Source organism: Schistocerca americana, chromosome 4, assembly GCF_021461395.2.
Source record: "Schistocerca americana isolate TAMUIC-IGC-003095 chromosome 4, iqSchAmer2.1, whole genome shotgun sequence".
In the NCBI taxonomy this organism is placed as follows: Eukaryota; Metazoa; Arthropoda; class Insecta; order Orthoptera; family Acrididae; genus Schistocerca; species Schistocerca americana.
Genome location: NC_060122.1, coordinates 537,169,539 through 537,194,064, shown reverse-complemented (window position 1 = coordinate 537,194,064; position 24,526 = coordinate 537,169,539). Strand labels below are relative to the sequence as shown.

At 38.8% G+C, this 24,526-nt stretch overlaps 1 protein-coding gene across 7 annotated transcripts in view; it reads right to left on the bottom strand.

Annotated features, from left to right (window-relative positions):
- LOC124612891 (protein NDRG3) overlaps positions 1–24,526 on the bottom strand; it is a 523,697-nt gene that overhangs the window by 24,315 nt on the left and 474,856 nt on the right. For 5 of the 7 annotated variants that reach the window (XM_047141348.1, XM_047141345.1, XM_047141349.1 and 2 more), the window contains one exon: positions 7,382–7,423. The exons of 1 other annotated variant lie outside the window; for it this stretch is intronic. In XM_047141348.1, the coding sequence (XP_046997304.1) occupies positions 7,382–7,423 (42 nt within the window). Of the gene's footprint in view, positions 1–7,318; positions 7,424–24,526 lie in introns of all 7 variants that reach the window. One more of the 7 variants, XM_047141347.1, reaches the window with a different exon arrangement.

Genomic DNA, 24,526 nt, shown 5'->3' with positions numbered 1-24,526 from the left:
ATTCAAGGCAGGGCCACATTTGAAACTACACATGTCATTTATCAACTGACATGCCTGCACTGCACCGCCTTTTACATCGGTATGACAACAACTAAACTGGCTGAGCGCATGAACGGACACAGACGAACTGTCCGCCTAGGAGATGTCCAATACCCAGTAGCAGAGCATGCCCTCCAGCATAATTCTAGGGGCCTAGGAACCTGCTACACTGTATGTGCCATTTGGCTTCTCCCACCCAACACCAGTCCCTCTGAACTGCGGAGATGGGAACTTGCACTCCAACACATCCTTTCATCCCGCCATCCCCCTGGACTGAACCTACGTTAAACCACCTCACTCCCATTTACTCTTCAGTCTTCTCCTCTTTCCCTTTCCTCTTTAGCCATTCACACATCTTTTCATCCTACATAGTTGTGTTTATCTTTATACTATATACCTCTTTACTTCTGTATGCATCCTCTTTGGTTTGAAGCTGGCACAGTACTTACAGTAGAATATCTTTGGTTTCCCTCTGACAACCATGCCTCCATCCTTGCTACCCTCCCTGTTTTCCTTTCCCTGTTGCTACATAACCTGGGTTGTGAGTAACTGAATCTACTTTCCCTTCTTCCCTTTCTTTCCCCTCTCTCCTCCCTGATGAAGGAACATTTGTTCGGAAAGCTAGGAACATAAATTTTTGGTTCTGTTTTGTGTGTATCTATCAGCTGTACTGAGCTGAGGTAAGTACTGGCCAGCCCTTCTATCTCTTTGTTAGTATTTGTTTCACATCTTTATATGAGATTTTCCATTAATCATTTAGAAATGTTTTTCCTTTAGTTTTTAGCACGCATGTGACCATGACTTAATTTGTAGCTGAAATTTTATATTGACATGGAACAACTGACTCAGCTTCAATGTCAGAGCAATCTGAAGATTTGTGCCAGCTACAATCCACTTTACAAGTATCTAATACCTGTGGCATTCATTATCTGCACAATGATTTTAATTGCATACGAGTATATCAGTCTGGAGCAAGCTAAATTTAGCCAAAATTTGAAAACTATCTTCTAGCATTTGTTTCATTTTCTTACTTTTTCTCAGATGCTACTTGATTCAAATTTTGAACCTTACTGAAATATAATGAGCCAAAACCAAGCAAAGAATTTCCATTTAAGTCTGAGTCTATTATAAGAATGAAAGCTGGTTGTAGTTCTGTAGACCCCAATACAAAAAGCACTGCAGAAGGTTTCTTATACATGAAGTAGACAACAACAGTTCTTTCTTTAATTTTTGTAATGGACTAAGTAAATTTTTCTTCTAGTTTATAATTAATCCAATTTTATTCCTACACATGAATCTCAAAAGGAAAGAAGTATATTAAAAATAGAGAGAAATGAAAAAGTTGCCTGCAACAAGTAATTTTTTGAAGTACCAAAAATCAATTATGAGGCAGAAAAATAGATAAAGAGAAGAGAGAGTTACTGAAGAAGAAACGTTTATTCTGAAATGTACTGTCTCTACTCTAAATGGATGATACAGTGTTAAATATTATACAACTATTATTTCTAGATTATTTAGATATTCACACAACAAAGCAAGCCATCAGCCATTACTTTTTGAATTCAATTTAATTTGGTACATTTTTGAGGTTGCTACAAATACACAAGGGTGAAAAATTCATGGGATAGTGATATGCACAGGTGATGGTAGTGTCAGATGTGCAAGGTGCAACAGTGCCGCACATTGGTGGAGCTGTTATTTGTACTCAGATAATCCTGTGAAAAGGTTTCTGGTGTGATTATGGCCACAGGACAGGAATTAGCAGACTGAACACAGGATGGTAGTTGGAGCTAGACATATGGACCTTCCATTCCAGAAATCATTAGGGAATTGAGTATTCCCAAATCCACAGCATCAAGTGTGTGTCGAGAATGCTTCATTTCAGGCATTAGCTGTCACCATGGACAACACAGTGCCCAACGGCCTTCACCTAATGACCGAGAGGAGCAGTGTTTGCATAAAGTTGTCAGGACTAACAGACAAGCAACACTGTGTGGAATAACTGCAAGCAATCAATGTGGAACATATGACAAAGTGTCTTTTAGGACAGTGCAGCAAAATCTGGTGTTAATGGGCTGTGGTAGCAGACGACTGACACGAATGGCTTTTCTAACAGCATGACAACGTCCGCAGCAGCTCTCCTGGGCTTGGGACTCTATCAGTTGGACCTTAGGTGACAGGAAAACTGTGGCCTGGTCAGATGAGCTCCAATTTCAGTTTGTAAGAGTGGTTGGTAGAGTTCAAGTGTGGCATTGATCCCATCAAGCCATGAACTCTAATTGTCAACAAGGCACTGTACAAGCTGGTGGTGGCGCCATAATGGTGGCAAGCTTTGTTTACATGGAGTGGTCCAACTGAAACAATCACTGCCTGAAAATATTTATGTTCAGCTACTTGGAGACTATTTCCAGCCACTTGTGGACTTCATGTTGCCAAACAACAATGGAATTTTTATGGATGCTAGTCTGCCACATCACTGGGCCACAATTGTTTGCAGTTGGTTTGAAGAACATTCTGGACAATTCAAGCAAATAGTTTGCCCACCCAGATCACCCAACTTGAATCCCATCGAATATTTATGGGAAATAATCGAGAGGCCAGTTTGTGCACAATATCCTGTACTGCCATCACTTTCACAATTATGGATGGCTATAGAGGCAGCATGGCTCAATATTTCTGCAGAGACTTCCAATGACTTGTTGAGTCCTTGCCACGTTGAGTTGCTGCACTATGCTGGAAAAATGAAGTCCGACACGATCTTATGAGGTATCCCATGACTTCTGTCACCTCATTGTAATGTCCTACATAAACCTTTGTGAATAAGAGATTCAATGTTTGCAGACTACTAGGCATTAAGTCAGTGAACCATCAAATTCCTAAACTTCTGATGTAAACATCTCTTTCATGATCTATGTGAAGCAAAACTGACTTCACTGGCATCTAAAATTCCATCCATCAGTCATTAAAGTCAAACTATTCATTATTTTTAGATTAAAGTTCAGTCTTGATCACGTTATGTCTGTATTAAAACAGACATAACGTGATCAAGACTGAACTTTAATCTAAATATAACAATTAATTGATCACTGTATTCCAAAAATGTTTACAAAAATTGTTCAAACTATTCAGTTCCCCCCTTATGTAAACATATTTTTTCTCTTCATAAAAGATATGATACAGAAATTTTATGTAAAACAACTGAAGAGAAAAAGTCCTAAACTGATCATCATAATTAATAGCTTATATGGGATAGTAAAATGAAAACCGAACACTCGCACAATGGGACCATGGATTAGTCCCATTCAAAAGTAATCACCACACAAATTAATATATTTATACTACTGGGAGACGAGATGATCAATTCTTGTTTTGTAGAATGTGGTCAGTTGCTGATGGGTCCACAAGCCTATCCACTTTGCACTTCCTTGTCTGTCTGAAACTGATGTCCATGAAGGTCTTTCTTGAGGTCACTAAAGATGTGAAAATCATACAGTAAATGATCAGTGTTGTACAGAGGATGTTGCAGTGCTTCCCTGTCAAATCACTGAAGCATAACCTTCCATCTGATTTGCAGTGTGGGGGTGGAAGTTATCATGCAACAGGACGATTCTGTCCAACAGCACTCTGACAGCCCGAGGGCAAGCGACAAACGCAACCCACATCTCCCAAGCCAAAGAAATCCAAAGCTATTCACATCAGTTCCAGTAAGTTCATGACAACCTCCTTTTTTAATTGCAGATGCCCTCTGCTCATCAAGATCCTTGAGCAAGGAACCAGAATCAATGCACAGTGTTATGAAGAAACATTGCTGAAACTGAGATGTCCCATAAAGTCAAATCACCTAGGAATGTATTGGATGAAACCATCCTTGCACACGATAATGCCTGCCCTCAACACTGGCGATTGGAAGAAGGCTATGCTTCAGCGATTTGATTGGGAAACTCTGCAGCATCCTCCATGCAGCTTGGATCTTTCGCCATGTGATTTTCTCACCTCTGGTGACCTGAAGAAAGACATGCGTGGATGTCAGTTTGAGACAGATGAGGAGGTGCAAGAGTGGGTGGTGTTGTAGGTCCATTAGCAGCTGACCGCATTCTATGAAACAGGAATTGATTGTCTCATCTCCAAATCAGATAAACGTCTTAACCATATGGTGATTATATCTTAAACGGAACCATTCCACGATCCTGTTGTGGCTAGTGTTCAATTTTCATTTGACTGCCCCTCATAAAAAACTTGAAAAATCAGTTGTCTGTATATTCACAGAAACTGTAAAATGACTAGCTGGTACTTATCTTCATAAAACAAAATTCATAGTACTGCTGACAAAATGATAAAAACACTTACTGTAGAAAACAGTAAATCTAGCTTTTGGAATGTCTGGTGTATATTCATTCCTCAGAAAAAGGCATTGTTTATGGAAGGTTGGAGAGGTGTGAGAAGGGGGCAGATGGGGGGGGGGGAGGGGCGGGGGGGGGGGGGGGGGGGACCAAATGCTGCCCCTCTCAACCTAGTGTCTGAGTAACCTGCCCCTAGATTGAAAGGGACAACATCTGTGCTGCTCTCAAACTGGGACTTGAGTGACCTCCTCTTTTTTTGTCAAGATTCTTGAACTACTCTTTCTTTTCTCCCTGAAGAAGGAACATAGAAGTTACAAAAGTTGCCATTACTATCTCCTGCTTTAAATTTACCTATCAACAAAACTAGGCTTTTTGTCTCTTGAAAATAAGTACTGGCCAGCCATTCTGTCTCCATAATTTTAACAGTTTTCTCATCAACCAAAATTTCTGTTCGATGCAAGGAGTTGCAAAATGATGGGGTTATTGATATCATAATATTTGTACAATAATTATTAAAAAACATCTCAATTACTACAATTTCTCCCAAATAATAACTAAAAAACGCTCATGATTTGCCACTGAGATGATTTAGTGACTCCTCTGAAATTAATAGGTGAACATTGATTGATTGATAGATAGATAGATAGAGAGATAGAGAGATAGAGAGATAGAGAGAGAGAGAGAGAGAGAGAGAGAGAGAGAGAATTTCATGTCTATTTTATGTATAACTACATATCTCAATAATTCTAAACATTTTGTACACACAAATATTACTTTCTAAAGAAAACACACATATACACAAAGTAGTTGCAAGCTTTTGTTAAGATAAGGAAACTTATTATTAATTACAACACGAATGAGCTATTTTGTAGCAGAAGTAAAATAATAAGCCAATACTACTACAAGGATGTGCTATTAAAAGGAAAGGGATTCTTTCAAATCCATTTAAAGCAATGAAACTGTGAACTATCACACTAAAGCATAAGAGTGACTATAGCATTCTACTTCATGAGCAGCTACATTAAAATTAAATGCAATAAAGTGAAAAAGAAAAGTATCACCCATCAACACACAGCTATAGTAAATTATAGCTACCCTTCAACCTTTGTGGCAGGAACACCAAGTGATTGTCAGTATTCTCTCTTTTATTTTCCATGCTGTACTTCAAATTACAGTAAACACAAAATATGAAAGATCAAGGAAGGTATGGCAAAAGTGAGTAAAAATGGATTGGTTTCCTACAGATAAATTTAAACACATGAAATCAACAAAAAATATCAACAGTATGTGAACTGTTGCTGGAACTTTCATTATTGCTTACAGTGTCAATGATTTTGATAACCAGTTTGTTACTATGCAGCTCACTATTGGTCACTGTCACTCATATCCTTCAAATGTGCTTATAATTAATATCATCATTCAGGTATATTGAGAAGAACAACAGAATTTGGATCTACTAACTACTGCCTCAAACCCTTAATTGAGACCCATAAGAAACAAAAAAGATACATTACATCTCAGTTAACTTAATTCCCTTTCAAAAGCTGTAATCCAATGCCTGTGATGAAGGTCACTGGTTTGATAATGCCATTTGAAACTCTGTTTGTGTAATGACTCATTGTTTAAGTGCCTCATTGTCTTTTTGTTGTGCTTGCTGCTTTGAAAGCAATGTTGTTGTGGAGGAGCAGGATTGCAACAGCAGAATGTTAAGTAACCCAAATTGCAGTGGTAAACTCAAATGTTAGAACATTTACTTACACACTGTTGTTACAGATAATATCCATAGGTCATGACTCCCAGACTTAATGGACCTCACCCATTCAAAACTGAAGTTCCACACTTATCTTAGCAATTTTGAGAAATCAGACAAACATGAAAAGCATTCTTTTTTCTTCTGCAAATTGTGTTATTACCTTTCATGAATGTAAAAATTATTTCTAGAAAACAGAAAACTACCAGCACAGTTAGGACATTATCGTATAAAGACATGGTTGTCATAGAACATGCTTACAAGTACACCACATACATGGGCTCTTCAAGTCTGCTTATAATGTTGCATCCAAAGAAATCAAGGAAGTTCTCTAAAGAATGAATTTATATATTGATTGTTGCCATAAATGGAGGGCTTAAGAAGAACTGTAGAGCTCTGACTGTAGTTACCCAGGCTGGCAGGTGAAATATGTCAAAATAATGAGTTGCTGACAGTAAAGCTTATGAGAATGGTTTGTACCACTAGCTTCACCAAGTCAGCTCATAATAGTATAGTTTGGTGCAAATCAAAATGTTGGAAATTACAATGCTTCTCTTATACAGCACACAATGCAAGCAACATATAGTCTGGCCTGATCAAGTGAAAGTCTTTTATATCAGAGGAGCCTATTCCTCCCAATATTTTCAATCATTTGACATATCTATTCTGTGGCAATATTATTCTCCATACTCTTTCTATTAATATGTTGTTGACAGATATGTTTTCAGTAAGAACTCCCAAAAATATTATTTGTCGTATTTTCTGCTAACTCCTCTTATGTCATCATGTATTGGCATTCTTCCCATTTATTGTGTCTCTTGGTTTCACTATAGTTTCCCTACTCTTGATTACACTATATTCTTTCTTTTTTTTCATTACAACATTTTAATGAACTTATAATCGGAAATCTTAATGAACTTATATTTGGAAATTTTGAATAACTTGTGGATTCATGCATATTCTCTGATTATGATTCATGTCCCAATTCCTGACAAAGGGCATCATGAATACAATTTTTTGCGACTGCACCAACAACCAAACAGTGTTCCTGCCATCTGGATTATTATTTGAATTACTTATGACAACATTTATCTGTGTTTATTACTGATCACTTCAATCAATTTTCACACCAATAAGTCTGGTCATGAGTATCATGCATGGTCAAACAATCAGTATAACAGTCACTTACGTTGTGTCCCCAAGTGGTATTATCTTGGCTTGGTCAGACACATCATTTGCTAATTACATTTACCTGCAGGCTGTGCTGAAGAAGTCTTCCGGGATAGTCTCACAGCTTAAACGAGAGAGGAAACAAAAAAAAAGTGGTCAACACAAAATAATATGAGAAATCATAAATCTACATTATGCAACTATCAAAAGATGCAAGATCATTGTTAAGCAAATTTACAACTAAACTGAAACTAAAATGCAAAATAACAGTCAAATGTTAGAAACTTAAACATTTTGTAGTTATTAGGCAGTAAAGCTTTGGATTACAGACTCAGCAGCTAAAAAAATGCTCAGTAGCAATATGAGTGATGAGCTGAAGCAAGCTTAACACATTTATAACTACCACCTAACATTGGAACAAAGTGGGTGTATACAGGGATAACAGACAAAGAAAGCAAACTAACAACAGGTTTGTATTTCATATTACTCACCACCTATTCACATTTATGTTCATGGAATGGAGTGAAAGAGTTCTGGTACTGTTGAAGAAAAAAAGCTGAGAGCCATTCCAGGGGAAAAAGGCACAATACACTACAGTTCAGCTCATAACATTCTGGTGTGTTGGCAGTACTGGTGAAATATTTGAAAAATACAAACTTGACATACAAACAGAGAAAAAAGAAGCTTCTGAGCTTGATATGCTGGAAGAATGGGCAAATATCCCTTATGAAAGAAAGCTGTGTTGATATCTTCACTGAAACACACATAATTATGCATGTCACTGAATTTGAGCCACGGAGGAGAGATATCCAGTGAATTCATGCTATTAAATGTAGCTTTTTTGTTACTATTTAAGATAAAGAGTTTATGCAACTGTTTAGTTTTAGTAGGAGCTAAACACAAAAGCTGCCACACAGTGCATGTATTCAACTGCACTTTGAAGTTGTCACAATTCGAGACCCTTTTAACTCAACTCAATTCTTTTTATTTAAATCATACTATGTCAGTACCCTTGAAAGAAAGATAAGAAATTAATTTAAATGCTCCTAGATGTAACTGGTCAATTACACGGAGATACTGATTCATAACTACTATTTTTGACACATCAAAGGACTGTCACATACGGTCACTTACATTACTATTTGCAGCAGACTGGAAGTGAATGTCCATGTACATAGCATCTACATCTACATATACATATGTACTCCACAAGCCACTATATAGAGTCTGGCGGAGAGTACCCTGAATCACTACTAGCCATTCTGTTTCCTGTTCCATTCGCAAATGGAGCAGGGGAAAAACAACTGTCTATATATCTTCGTACAAGCCCTAATTTCTCTTATCCTATCTCCATGGTCCTTACATGAGATATAAAATGGCAACAGTGGAATCATTGTGCAATCAGCTTCAAATGCTGATTATCTAAATTTTCTCAACAGTATCCTCTGAAAGGAATGTCATTCTCCCTCCAGTATCTCCCACTTGATTTCATGAAGCATCACCTTAATGCTTGCTTGTTGATCGAATCTACTGATAATAAATCCAGCAGCCCACCCTTGAATTGCTTTGCTGTCTTTTTTTAATCTGACCTTCTGGGGGTCGTAAACACCCAAATAGTATTCAATACTGGGTACTTTCAGTACTGCCATACAGAGTAACATTGTTCAGTAGAATCCCTAGAGCTAAAAGAATTTTAACTTTGAAAAAAATGCTCACAAAATACTGTAAGTAATCCCATAACCAAAGAAACTCTTCATAAAAACTTTAAAGCTTTGCAGTAATGTGCTAATACATACTGTGTGCTACATAAGTATGCTGAAGGGTTCTCCATTTTTTATTGGTAATCCAGTACTCTGATTCAATTTCATCATCACAGTCACTGACAAGGAATCTATTGTCCAAATTAAATGGAAGACCCTTCTTGCAAGGAACCATTCTAGCATTGGTATATGCAAAACTTAGAATAGTAGCTTGTAACTCATAAAATAGTCTCTTCATTAATGAACAAGGTATTTTACTGTTGCATTTCCAAACTTATCTATTGATAACTACAGGTACTTCAACATGTATCTTCAGCTATGATATGATGACATTGTGTTCTGCCCATTAGGCGGGTCTGTCACTGCAAGTTCAGTATTCTCTAATCCTTTCATATTCACGCCATCCTTTCCATAGTTGTATGTGATGCAGTTATACTGTGTTGTCAGTTATCTGGGATATTCTTTTTTCTTTGCTCCTCTTCCCAGTCACCATTCCTTCTACTAAATACTTCATTATGTGACTTCTTGTCATCTACTATCTAATCCAATCTCTTTTCCTCCTCATAATTGTTCCCAGTATTTGCTTTTCTGATTCACCCTGTGTAAAACTACCTTATCCTTTATTTTATCTGTCTGTTTCACACTCATTATTGTCCAAACTGACATCTCAAAAGCCTCTAAGCATTTCTCATATCTCCTTCAGAGTGTTCATGTTTTGGCATCATAGAGGGAAACACTCCACACAAAACATTTAATTAATTGTTTTCTTAACTGTTTATTTCATGGACCACAGACAGTACTTCTCCTCCTGTAAAACTTTTCTTTTGCAGTAGCTATCCATGTTTTTATATATCCTGCTTACATGTCATGTTACTCACTATTTATCATCACAGGTACCTGTACTTCTAGATTTGATCCAATGACTCATCACAAGTTTTCATTTTTATCTTCCTTGATTGCTTTGAAAAAAACAAAGGAAAAAAAACATTGTCTTGGCTGTTTTCATATTTATCTTCATTCCATATTTCTTATTGCTGAGGTCCATTCTTTTAACATATTGTTAACTGCCTTTCCATTTTCACTTAGTTATACCATGCCACAGCAAATCTGAAACATCTGATTATCCTCTCTGCAGCTGTCAGACACTCTTTTGTTGGAAGCGGTTTTTAACTAAATTATCGAAATATACAAGGTCTGTTCAAAATATTCTGGAACTTTTTCCATAAATTTTTTCTGCACTTACCTTTTACTTATTGTGCATGGTCTCCTTCAAAGTACTCTCCTCCACAACTGATACACTGCTCCCAATGCTATTTACATTTCTGGAAGCAGTCTCGGCATGTTTCCCGCTGGATCGCGCGAAGCTCCGTCTGCGAATTTTCTTTCATCTTGTCTATTGTTGCAAAGCTTTGTCTTTTCAATGGGGTTTTCAACTTTGGAAATAAAAAAAAGTCTGCAAGGGCCAGGTCTGGAGAGTACGGAGGATGGGGTACCACAGTGATTTTGTTTTCTGTGTGACAGTCACGCTCAAACAGGGATGATTGTGCAGGTGCATTATCATGATGCAAGAGTCATGAATTGTCTCACCACATTTCAGGTAATTTCCTTCTCACATTTTCTTGCAGGTGTCGCAATGCATCCTAATAGTACCACTGATCAACATTTTGTCCCTGTGGCATGAATTCATGATGAACTAATCACCCAAAAGTCAAAGAAAACTTTGACATTTGACCTGACCTGGAGCTTTTTTCTGTCTTGGAGAACCTTTCCTGACCTGCTATGAAGATTGAACCTTGGTCTCAACATCATAACCGTAGACTCCACATCTGATGACCAGTCATGACTCTCTAAAGGAACATATCTTTCTGCGATCCAAAAGCTCTTCACAGATTGCAAGGTGAAGATATTTCTGGTCTTGACTCATGAGCCTTGGGAGGAACTTGGAGGCAACATGATGTGTTCCAGACAGTCAGTCTGTGATTGACATCCCTGACATGAGCATCTTCAATACATGTCAAAGGGTGTCCTGAATGAGGGTCATCTTTAACTTCCATCTGGCCATTTTTAAACCATGTGAACCATTCATAACACTGGGTATGGCTTAAGCACTCATCACCATAGTCTTCCTGCATCATTTGGTGCATTTCTGTAAATTCTTTATTGAGTTTCATGCAAAATTTAATGCAGACGCATTGCTCCTCTCTCTCTCTGCCATCTCGAAATTCTCAAACTGTGTGGCACGACATTCTACTCAATACCACAATGAACAATAACTAACAGACAGAGAACAATGAAACTTCCTGCAGTTACATATTAAACAAGAGCATGTGCAGGGATGCTGACTGTATTCACTTCAACACACCCTTGGTATGAAATCACGAATGTTCTGGAATTTTTTGAACAGACCTCATATGTGAGCAGAGTATGCGAAAGAGCTCCCTTCCAATTTTAAAGCCTTATGTCATCTTATCTCCTACTCTTACTTGTACTTGTTGTGCCACATATAGATTACCTATCAGTCTCTTTTCTTTCCTGTTAACATGAATCTTCTTCTGGATATCTAAAAGTTTTCCCACCAAACTCTATAAAAGATTTTTTTCAAGTCAACTAGAACTCCACAAACTTCTCTACCTGTTCTAGGTATCTTCTCCCAATTAATCAATCCAGCAGCATTTCCTGTACCTTTGCTTGTTCTGTAGCTGAATTGTTCTTCTGCCAGTTCTCTATCATTTTTAAGTTGCAACTGTCTACTCATTATTCTTAGTAGAATGAGATATCAAACACATTGACCTATATTCTATACTTTGTGTGGCATTAGTTTTCTTTAGCATTGGCACCATCAATGTTTTCTGTGAAGTAATCTAGCTGCTCAGGTCCCTCATAGACAATATTGTACAAATGTAGTACTTCCATCTCTCCTTGGCCTCTAGATTTGATGAGTTCAGTTGGATACCAGCTTCACAGAATACATAAAAATAATTTAGAAATGCCTTTATACTTTCCAATGGAACAGAAAAATCTTCCACACTGTACAGTTAACAACCACATTAATAACTCAATAAACCTAATTATGCTTAAAACTTTATAATGTAATAATTTCAGAAGCTTCTTCAGCTACGAAGCACTAGTTCTACAAGTCATAAAACATTTGCAGCAGCTCTTCTTGATGTCAGATACTGAGTTTATAGTAGAAACTTTCTAAAATTGGAAGTATTCTGCCTTTGAAATGGTAAAGGATTAATTCACAGTGGTTATTAATAGCCGTTTTACAAATCTCATAAGTTACAGGTTACAGTATATTGGTTGGTGGTCTATTGGTAAATCAACATGCCTGCAAACCGAGAGGTCACTGGATTGAATCTCAGTCACACCATGGATTCTCAGTTTTTCTTTTAACCTAGCCTTCGCCTTTCAACAGTGTGAGGAGCTGCCAGAAACAACATGTGGTTTGGATTCCATGTTAAATTGTAGGTCCCTTTTCCTGACTCAATGGCCTGATGCAAATCTTTCTATTGGATGCCACTTTGGTGACTTCATGTCCCTAACCTACCATGGTTAGGGACATGCAAGGCACCAAAATGGCATCCAATAGGAAGATTTGCATGAGGCCATTGAGTCACACACAATTATTTATTTTTGCAGGTTACAGTTTCATTATAGGATATCATGCAAGCAATTAGTTCTTTTATAGTTCTGTCTTTAACAGAACTTTTCAATATTATTCATCTTTTCCTATGCAGTGTTAGTCTTTTCAGTTCAAAACATTTGCTACACTCAGTTCCACTTAAATCTGTTTTAAATATTCCAGTCCTTGTTTACTCATACAATACCTTCCAATCTCAATTAACTATGCTGTAATGTCTTAGACCATATCCCACAACACATCTTTTCCTCTGATAAAGATTTACACACACTTCTTTCACTGATGTGTATTCTGGTTCCTCTTTATTTTGCATTTTATCTGTTAATTTTTAACAACTTGTTACAGCACTGTATTTCACGTAGTTCTGGTTTCTTCTTTATTTTTCCATGGTCCATAGTTCATTTCCACCTTGTGTTTCACTGCAAGTACCATCCCAAAGGATTTATCTCAATTCCATGTCAACTTTTAATGCTTGTACAGCTCTCCTGTTGAAAAAATGCTTTCTTCACTAATTCCACTCTGTTTCAGATGTTTTCCTTGCTTTGGCTATAATGAAAAATCTGGTTTCCTCAATAGCACAATTCTTTCAATACTTCTGCTATGTCTTGCCTTGGTTTAACAATTTGCTCATTTTCATTTGTACCTGTTTTTCAGCTTGTTTGATTGGTCAGTATGTATCCTTAATACAAAATCTGTGCTAAATTCGCCATGGGGTAGCCTGTAACCCCTGGAGGGTGCGTCCCCGGGTGGCAGATAGGGGAATGCCTTCCAGATGTAGGTGGTAGGAGGGAAATCAAATACTTCTTGCAGACCAACAGGCTCAGCAGCATCTGATCCACAGTGGGCGGCTGCTAACAGCATCTGTCTCCAAGTTAGGAGTGGCTGACATTTTGGCGGAAGGCAACAGAATACCATGCTGACAGAATTACTAGAGAACCACCTGGAAGGATACATTCATTCCTAAATGTTCCGGAGTTTTAAATAGTTCCCCAGTCGGATCTCTGGGGGGAACAGTTCTGAATGGATCCATGTTAAAGACGAACACAAGGAAGAAAATTAATATTGGAGCTGAATTGTTTGAAGTATATATGAAGCAGGAAAATTAGCAAATGTTATCCAAGAAATGACACAACTAAGTATTGATATTCTTGGTATAGCAGAAACTTGGTGGCCTGACAGTGGAATGTGTTCTACAGCTGGATGTACAGTACAGGGCGTTTCAAAAAGAAAGAGCAGATTTCAAACATTTATTTCTCAAAAACTACAAATGATAGAAACACAATTCAAACGTTTCTTGTCAGAGAAAGGTTCAAAGTTTGTCAATGGTCCGCGCAGAAGTTCCATGCAAATCCGCAGTGGCGCTGGCGTTTGTTTGTAGGAAAATGGCGACGACACCACAGGAACGATCATTTTGTGTGCTGCAATTTGCAAAGTTAGAGTCCATTGTTGGTGTGCAACGTGCATTCCGCCGTCAATTCAACAAACAGCCGCCTCGTCATAAGCAAATTTATGAGTGGCATCACAGATTCGTAGAAGATGGTTGCATCTGCAAGCGAAAAAGCACGGGTCGTCCACGCACATCGGATGAAAATGTCGAGCGTGTCCGTGCAGCTTACGAAAGGAGCCCTAGAAAATCCACGGCACGGGCAAGTCACGAACTAAACATGTCTAAAACAACGGTATGGCGCGTTCTGAGTAACCGTCTGCACATGAAGCCGTACAAACTGCAGTTATTGGAAGCATTGCGTCCTGACGACCACAACAAAAGGTTCGAATTTTCAACTGCAATTCTACAGGACATGGAAGAGGACAATTTTGCCGAACGATTAATTTTTTCAGATGAATCAACGTTTCACATTTCTGGTAAAGTTAATCGGCATAACGTACGAATTTGGGCGAGTGAAACTCCGAGGGACGTTATTCAACATGAAAGAGACTCACCAAAGGTTAACGTCTTTTGTGCAATTTCGGTAAACAAAGTTTATGGACCTTTCTTTTTCATGGAGAAAACTATCACAGGAACCATTTACCTGGACATGTTAGAAAACTGGCTATTTCCTCAACTTCAGGAAGATTCAAATCACTTCATCTTCATGCAAGATGGCGCCCCACCACACTTCTCTGAACCTGTACGACGGTACCTAAATAACACCATTCCAGGACGGTGGATTGGAAGAGCAGGAGCACAAGATCAATGTCATCGTCTGTGGCCTCCCAGGTCACCAGACCTTACTCCCTGCGATTTTTATTTGTGGGGGTACATAAAGGACTGTGTTTATGTCCCACCTATGCCCGCTACTCTTCAAGAGGTACGACATCGAATTGTTGCGGCCGTGAATTCGGTAACTAAAGACCAGTTGCGTCGTGTGTGGCAAGAAATGAGATACCGGTTTGATATTTGTCGTGTAACAAATGGTGCTCATATTGAGGTACAGTTTTGATATTTGTTGTGTAACATTTGGTACTCATATTGAGTGAAGGACCGTTGGAATTGTGTTTCTATCATTTGTAGTTTTTGAGAAATAAATGTTTGAAATCTGCTCTTTCTTTTTGAAACGCCCTGTATTTTATTCTGGGAATCAGGACTGAAATCATAGAAGAGAAGTGGGCATTATTGTTCAGAGCGCTATTCCAAGAGCATTACGGATTTTGTGTCACTTTTCGATAGAGTTGCCTTGTTAAAACTCAGTGCCAAACCCGTTAACCTCAATATTATTCAAGTATATGCTCCAATTGCAGATGCAGATGAACAAGAAGTGGACTCTTTCTATGACCATGTCAGAGAAGTGTCTGCCCTTACAAAACATCACAAAATTAATATAAAAATGGGAGATTTCAATTCCAAGCCGAGAAATGGCAGATGTGAGGACCTCGTATGTCCTTTTGGTTTAGGAACACGAAACAAGAGAGGTGATCATCTGCTACAATTCTGCCAAGAAGGAAACATGAAAGTCACTAATACATGGTTCAAATTACCACCATGACGACCTTATACACGGAAATCTCCAGCTGACAACAAAGACAACATAGTCCATAACCATATAAAATATAGTCTAATTAATAAGCATTTTGGAACTTCAGTTACAAGAGCATCCACTTATCCTGGAGCAGATGTTCCATCTGACCATAAACTACTAGTAGCTTCTCTCTCTCTTTTCTCTTTTTTTTAAAAAAACCTTGTAAAATGCAAAAAACCAACTCAAACAGCCTCAACTAAGAAGTGAAGTTAGCAAGGACATCAACTATAAAACAGTGACAATGAAACCTCTAACTAACCAAGAAAACAGAACCAGAGTATGGAAAGAAACGAAAAACATTATGCTAACCACTGCTCGAGAAACAATAGGACATAAAACAAGAGATCAAAAACAGAAATGGATGATGATGAAATTCTTCCATTGATGGATGAATGGCAAAGGTATAAAGCCCAGTTAGATCAAACTAAGTACAATAATATCCAGAAACTCGTAAGATCAAAGATCAGAACAGCAAAAAATGAATTGCTACAACATGAATGTGAAGAAATTGAAAGCTTGCAAGCTGCACATGACGATTTTAACTTACATAAAAAGTTAAAAGAAACTGCTGGGATGTAGAGAAGAAAAAACATCTCCTTACTAACCAAAAATATTGAGAAGAGAGAGATACCAGAAGACTACACTAAGAACCTCTTTTCAGATGATAGACCAAATTTTGAGATTTCTACAAACAATAATTTAACAGGATTTCCAATCATGAAAGAAGAAATCGAGAATGCCATCAAAAACTCAAAAATCAATAAAGCCACAGGGCCTGACGAAATTCCAATCAAACTTATTAAACTCCTTGATGAAGAAGGTATCAAAGTCTTACACAAATTGTTTAACAAAATTTACGACACTTTATTCATTACCCTGATGAATGGCTATTATCAACTTTCATTCTCTTACCAAAGAAGAGGAATGTGAGAAAATATGAAGATCACAGACTCATTAGTCTTATGAGCCATTCTCTGAAACTATTTCTGAGAGCCATCCATCAATGGTTATATGAAAAATGTGAGAAATTCATTAGTGAGACACAGTTTGGATTTAGGAAAGGTTTAGGTACAAGAGAAGCAATAGTCACAATACAAGTTCTAGTACAAAACTGCTATGATCAGGGTAAAAATGTATACTTCCGTTTTATTGACTACAGAAAAGGATTTGATAGAGTACAATATCATATACTCGTGGAAATTCTCAAAAGAATTGATATAGATGAGAAAGATATCCACTGTATAGAGAATTTATATTGGAATCAGACAGCACAGGTTAAATTTGATAATGAGGGCACAGATATGGTCAATATATGTATAGGAGTCTGACAAGGATGTATAATGTCACCCTTGTTATTTAACTTATACTCTGAGAATATTTTTCAGGAGGCACTTGATGAAGTAGAAAAAGGCATAAAGGTTAACGGAATGTATATCAACAACTTTCACTATGCTGATGACACGGTATTGATAGCTGATAATTTAGATGACCTTCAACAAGTCATCATCATAGTAGCAAATTACAGCAGTACTCTAGGTCTAAACATTAATGTCAAAAAGACTAATTTTATGATTGTCACATGAGAGTCAGGCTCATTTAAAGATACAAATGTATGATTTCGAGGGTCTATTATACAAAGAGTCAACAAGTTCAAATACCTTGGAACCTAGCTTTGTGAAGACTGGCAAACAGACTTCAAAATAAAATTTAAGAATATTCTTACAAGCACAGACCTAGACCTAAACCGTAGAGACTGACTTGTAAAATGCTACATCTCGCCTGTGCTCCTACATGGCTCTGAAGGACAACAATGAAGACATTAGAGGCCTTTGAAATGTGGATTTATCACAGGATGCTTAAAATACCGTGGACTGCAAGAATAACCAACACTGAAGTACTGGAAAGCATGAACAAGCACCGAGAAATGTTGACAGTGCTTAAAAGAAGAAAAACTGCATACCTAAGACATATAGTATGGAACACCAAATATATGCTTTCTGCAGTTAATAATAGAAGGAAAAATGGAAGGAGAAAGAAGACAAGGGTGAAGAAGAACATCATGGTTGGACAATATAAAGCAGTGGACAGGACTACGAAGTGTAGACCAGCTATTACGTACTGCAGTTCACAAAAGAAAGATGCAACATGTTGTTGCCAACATCCATTGATAGATAAGCAGCAGCAGAAGAAGAAGGGCTACATTCAGAAATTCTTCTAAGTCATCTTCCCTTTCTTTTAGCTGGAAGAGTCTGTTGTATCCATGGCCATCTATAGGAATTAAATTTATGTAAATGATTGGTCATTTTTGAAACATGTAATGTCACAAGAACTAAATTTTATAAATGACACAAAAAATCTAATTATATCCCAGAGATTTGATGGTTATCTGCTCATCTCTAGAAGTGCCTGAGAATTCTGTAATGGATAAAAATTCTAAATTCTGTACTACAGATTCTGACTGGGGAGGGAGGGTGGGGGTGGCAAAAGCTCCCTTGTATCTTGCATGAACATAAAACTTACAATTTTCTTTCCTTTTCTCACTGTCTAATCATCAAATGTGATCAACTGCAGTGTCAATGAGCTGCAACCTCAGATTATAATTTTTTAAACATAAACTTGCCTATACTTATTTTACCACTTTCATTACTTGTCTGTCTGACTAACCCTCATTCTTCTCAAGATTTCAACAATTTTATTTCATCTTACAATGACAGGAATTTTTTGTGACTTACTAATGGTTTATCAAGTTCCTCTACTTTTTCTTTTTCTTTTTTATACATTATGCGATCATCACTTTGCAAGTGAAAGGTTGAGATTGAGTGCTTAAAATTATTCAGACTGGAATCCCCAGTAATGTAATTTTTAATATTACTGCAGTTATTTAGCATCCATGTCACCTAAAAACTGATGATAGATTATCAAATAAAATCAAAAGTTGGTGCCCACTCCATATTCAGCAAATAATATTCTATAAAAAGCTGAAGTGAAATGAAAACAACAATGAACAATTTTTACTTACATGGAGTGTGAGCTTCCTGTGTACAGGCATATTTAATATATACACAGTGTATTGTTGTACAGGATCATTAAGAGACCAAGGAAGAAATTTAGCAGAGCGTGCCTGGTGCTAGTTCTGTACTTCACCAGGGATGCATTTTCAAATATTTCCACTCATTCTCAGCTCGCCTTGGGTTTTCAGCTAATGACACAAGCATGTGAGAGTTTTGCTTACTCTGCATGTGTGCAATGCCATTTTACTGTCATTGGATTTGAACAACAAGCTCACATGCATGTGGAGAATGGGGGAAACAGCTCACTACTGTGAAGAGGTGTGGGAAGAAGTATTTTTTGCCCCTGGATCACTGCTGACAAAACACACATTATTTACTGCTTACTTCTTATGCCTATGCTACACACTGATAGATTGCAAACATTGCTAGTAGGTGACAAAAGGTTCCAATTTAAACAATGGCAGCACAGGCCACAACTTTGTGAATGAACCAGTTATCTGTTGACAGTTCACACATAAAGTTCTGTGCTAGCTGTTTGTTGATTTTGTCATAAGGAAAGAAACAATATTCATGATAAATAAATAAATAAATGAATATAAAATAAATGTACTCTTAAAAACACATGTTTTGAGGCATAATTTGTTGGGGTGATATGTCAGGAAAGAGGTGCCATTCATATCAATGTGTTACTCCATGAAAATTAATATCATGGAATACTATAGTTCTAGCTGCCGCATCACATGATAAGGCAACCCACGAGCTTAGGTGAGTACCTGAATCCATCCCATGGATCATCAAACATCGCGCATGTCTGCCCTAAACCACATTTTGAATTCCTAAGAGCTCCTTTTTAGATTCCCCTTATAGACTTAGGAATGACTACTACCATGGAGCCACGCGGAATTAGCCGAGCGGTCTAAGGCGCTGCAGTCACAGACTGTGCGACTCGTTCCGGCGGAGGTTCGCGTCCTCCCTCGGGCGTGGGTGTGTGTGTTTGTCCTTAGGATAACTTAGGTTAAGTAGTGTGTAAGCTTAGGGACTGATGACCTTAGTCCCACACACTACCATGAATGGCTGACAGTATGTATATAGTGAAAATCCCTGGAGTAAAACAAATACTACTGTTTATGAATTGTGCATACACACACATGCACAAAATTATTTGATAGTGACTCTAGCTATTTAAACTCTTGTTCTTTTTCCCAGCCTGAGTATACACTGTCACAGCCATCTTCCTCCCCTCCCCACCTCCCACACACTCCATATTCATGATCTCTCTCTCTCTCTCCCTCTCTCTCTCTCTCTCTCTCTCTCTCTCTCTCTCTCTCTCTCTCTCTCTCTCTCCCCCCCCCCCTCCCTCCCTCCCTCCCTCTCCCTCTCCCTCTCTTTCAGCAGCTGTGTTGACACTTTCTGAGAGTTTCTGCAGCTGTGAGTGTTTTCTCAGTATCTGTCTGTGTCCATGTAGAATTGTGTGTACTTAGATTGGAAACAGAGTGAAAGTTCAAGGACTAGTGCAATTTTGTGATCTGTTACATGAAATGAATAGCCATGTGACTAGGGCATCCCGTTGGGTAGACTGTTAGTCAGGTGCAAGTCTTTCGATTTGACTCCACTTTGGCGACTTGCACATCAATGGGGATGAAATGATGGTGATCAGGACAACACAACACCCAGTCCCTGAGTGGATAAAATCTCCAACCCAGCCAGGAATCAAACCTGGGTCCTTTGGATTGACATTCTGTCACACTGACCACTCAGCTACCGGGGGCGGTCATCTGTTACATGTTTTGATACATCATCCATCAATCTGCTGCAGGAGGGTGTTGATTTTAATTTTTCCCCATGCTGTTCTTCCATTAGTTTCAGTATGTATAACAGAGAAGTAATTGGGTGTGTTGAAACACTATAAAAAACTTAAGATTTTCACACTACTGATATCACATCTAAATGACTATTTCACATTGCTGTTCAATGCCACTTCAAAAAGTGCTCATAAATGATCAGCAACCATTCAATGCACTTGTGGACATATATTATGAATATCATTTCCTGTAAGTCATTCAGATGAATAGGTTATTAGTGACACAGCACAAACTTTGATTTAACAGATATATGGAAAGAAATCAATGAAGCCCTTTCCAAAGGAACTATCCTGGCAGTACTTGACAGATTTAGAGAAACTAAAATCTGGAACACTGCATGGGGATTGCCCAAATTGTGGAGGGAGTGGATGAGGGAAAGGAGGGGTGGGAGTGGGGGGGAGATCATAAAATGATGAAATGATTGTATAGACATCTTACTGTAACAAGTATAGTTCCCCTACTACATATGCCAGTTCTGTAATGCTTATTGAATTTTTCATTGCAACACATCATCAAATACTATAATATTGTGGTCTACTAAACCAAACATTGAAAACTAAATATAAAATATAAATATAATGCCTCATTTTTAACAAAAAATGTTATCATTGTATACGTATCAAAACCTGTATCATGCACATGATCAGTGATTGAATGAATGTTCCTGCAAAAAATTTCAAATTTTCATGTAGCTAATCATGTACACAGAAAGGTTTGCCAAATGGCAAAACATTAAATGAAACCATATACTGATATTACAAGAAAATGAGACCAATAAGCTCTGAAAAAAAGTAGAATATTTTCTGAACTTTTGAGATTTATTAGTATTCATTTATCCCAGCATGAAGGAAGGAACACACAGAAAATGTTGTGGGGAAGGCTAACTAAAGGCTGCATTTTATTGGAATCTTCTCATGAAATTCCGATCACCAACTTTCTCCTCCAAATGCGAAAATATTTTGTTGACACCAACGTACATAGGGAGAAATGATCACCACAATAAAATCAGGGAAATCAGAGCTCATACAGAAAGATATAGGGGTTCGTTCTTTCCGTACACTGTACGAGATTGGAATAACAGAGAATTGTGAAGGTGGTTTGACGAAACCTCTGCGAAGCACTTAAATGTGATTTGCAGAGTATCGATGTAGATGTAGATGAAGTAGAACCTTCAGGGATGGAGAACTGATCAAGAAATACACAAAGAAAACTGTTATAAATTATTTCATATGCAACACTACTATCACAATGGCTATTACTGAAATTCAAAATAATCAGATATAAACTAAAGCAACAAAATTAAAATTTGATTATATAATAGCAAAACAGAAAAGAGAGTTTGAAAAGCATACGAGCCTCGTACCACATTAAAATCATGTATCAGACCAGAACCTGAAACTTAGTATTTTCTTTTCACTGTACTCGCCTCTGAAAGGCAAACAAGCAACTCAAAATTTTACATGGCCTTCATGGCTTGCATAGTTTTGGTTTTTTCATCAGAAACTTCTTTCTCAGTTCTCTTCTGTCCACATGAAATTGCTGCCTACAGTCACCTATGAAACACAGATATAAATAAACCTAAATTCACAATGCAGTTCAGCAGTGCACACTATGTCCAATTGTAGAGAGGACAATGAATTTTTTGCACACAATTCTGTCTATCAAAATACCTCAAAAAGTGATTTGAAGCTTAGACCATGATCAAATTGTCATTTTTGGAAAGAACAGTTGTCAGTAGGGGAAGCTGCTCACCAAACTGGTGTTCAGTGCAGCAACATCATTCAGGCATGAAGCCGCTATCATGAGACACAAAGTGACAAAGCTTTTGTCTATTAGTGATGACCCATGGTTAACAACACCAGCTGATGACCACTATATACAAAATACACCTTGCAGGCATTTTGAGGAGAATGCAGAAAAACTGCATATTGCCATTTTGGAGGCAACTGTGAGGATGGTGTTGACCCAGAATGTATGCAACCCTCTGCACATGACTAATTTGGTCAGTAGGCATTTACGAAAAATAGTACAAACCTTCCAGCACTGTGGTGCATGGGAAAGATTGGCAACATGGATTAACAGCATTGGATTCTCTTCATCAGTGACTGTAGGATTTGTCATAGAAGAGTGTGGCGTCAGTCCGATACCAATGTCCATCTCAGGCATGCAGTACTGAGGGATCATCAGGGAGGTGAGTCAGCCATCATGCTATCATGTACAGATGTCAAACTTCTTTTGTCACGATCTATGGTAATTTGTGCCTGTGGGGTATCAGAACTGAATCCCACAATTTCTTGTCCAGCCACAAAAACATTATTTTGGAGATGGATTCATCTTTCAAAATAATAATGCTCAAGAACAATCCATCCACTTCATGAACACCCTTCTCCAGGAGGCCTTAGTCATTGGGATTGCAAGGCCTGTGCTATCTGCTGACTTGAAACCAACTGATCACACTGCGGACCAGCTGGAACATTCAGTGCATTGTTGTAGGTGTCATTGGCATACATAGGCTGATTTCAAAATGACTGCCATCAAACAGTGATATAGGTTTGAGCAGTATATTTCAACCACCTTGCAAACAGCATGCCAAAAAGGGTGCAAGTATGGAGTAATGAGGTACTGAAGGTTACCCAACAGCAGATTTTGATTTCACAAATGTACACTTTGAAACATGGTGTCTTTATTTTGGTTATTGCTTTGTTTCTATTTCGCAGGAAATTCCTTCAATCCCTTGTCTCCTTGCATCCAAGTCCTCACACAGTCACAGATATATTGGTGTGAAAGTGGTTCTGAGCCATTTATGTCCATGCACAGGGTAGAATTAAGGATACACTCCTGGAAATGGAAAAAAGAACACATTGACACCGGTGTGTCAGACCCACCATACTTGATCCGGACACTGCGAGAGGGCTGTACAAGCAATGATCACACGCACGGCACAGCGGACACACCAGGAACCGCGGTGTTGGCCGTCGAACGGCGCTAGCTGCGCAGCATTTCTGCACCGCCGCCGTCAGTGTCAGCCAGTTTGCCGTGGCATACGGAGCTCCATCGCAGTCTTTAACACTGGTAGCATGCCGCGACAGCGTGGACGTGAACCGTATGTGCAGTTGACGGACTTTGAGCGAGGGCGTATAGTGGGCATGCGGGAGGCCGGGTGGACGTACCGCCGAATTGCTCAGCACGTGGGGCGTGAGGTCTCCACAGTACATCGATGTTGTCGCCAGTGGTCGGCGGAAGGTGCACGTGCCCGTCGACCTGGGACCGGACCGCAGCGACGCACGGATGCACGCCAAGACCGTAGGATCCTACGCAGTGCCGTAGGGGACCGCACCGCCACTTCCCAGCAAATTAGGGACACTGTTGCTCCTGGGGTATCGGCGAGGACCATTCGCAACCGTCTCCATGAAGCTGGGCTACGGTCCCGCACACCGTTAGGCCGTCTTCCGCTCAAGCCCCAACATCGTGCAGCCCGCCTCCAGTGGTGTCGCGACAGGCGTGAATGGAGGGACGAATGGAGACGTGTCGTCTTCAGCGATGAGAGTCGCTTCTGCCTTGGTGCCAATGATGGTCGTATGCGTGTTTGGCGCCGTGCAGGTGAGCGCCACAATTAGGACTGCATACGACCGAGGCACACAGGGCCAACACCCGGCATCATGGTGTGGGGAGCGATCTCCTACACTGGCCGTACACTACTGGTGATCGTCGAGGGGACACTGAATAGTGCACGGTACATCCAAACTGTCATCGAACCCATCGTTCTACCATTCCTAGACCGGCAAGGGAACTTGCTGTTCCAACAGGACAATGCACGTCCGCATGTATCCTGTGCCACCCAACGTGCTCTAGAAGGTGTAAGTCAACTACCCTGGTCAGCAAGATCTCCGGATCTGTCCCCCATTGAGCATGTTTGGGACTGGATGAAGCGTCG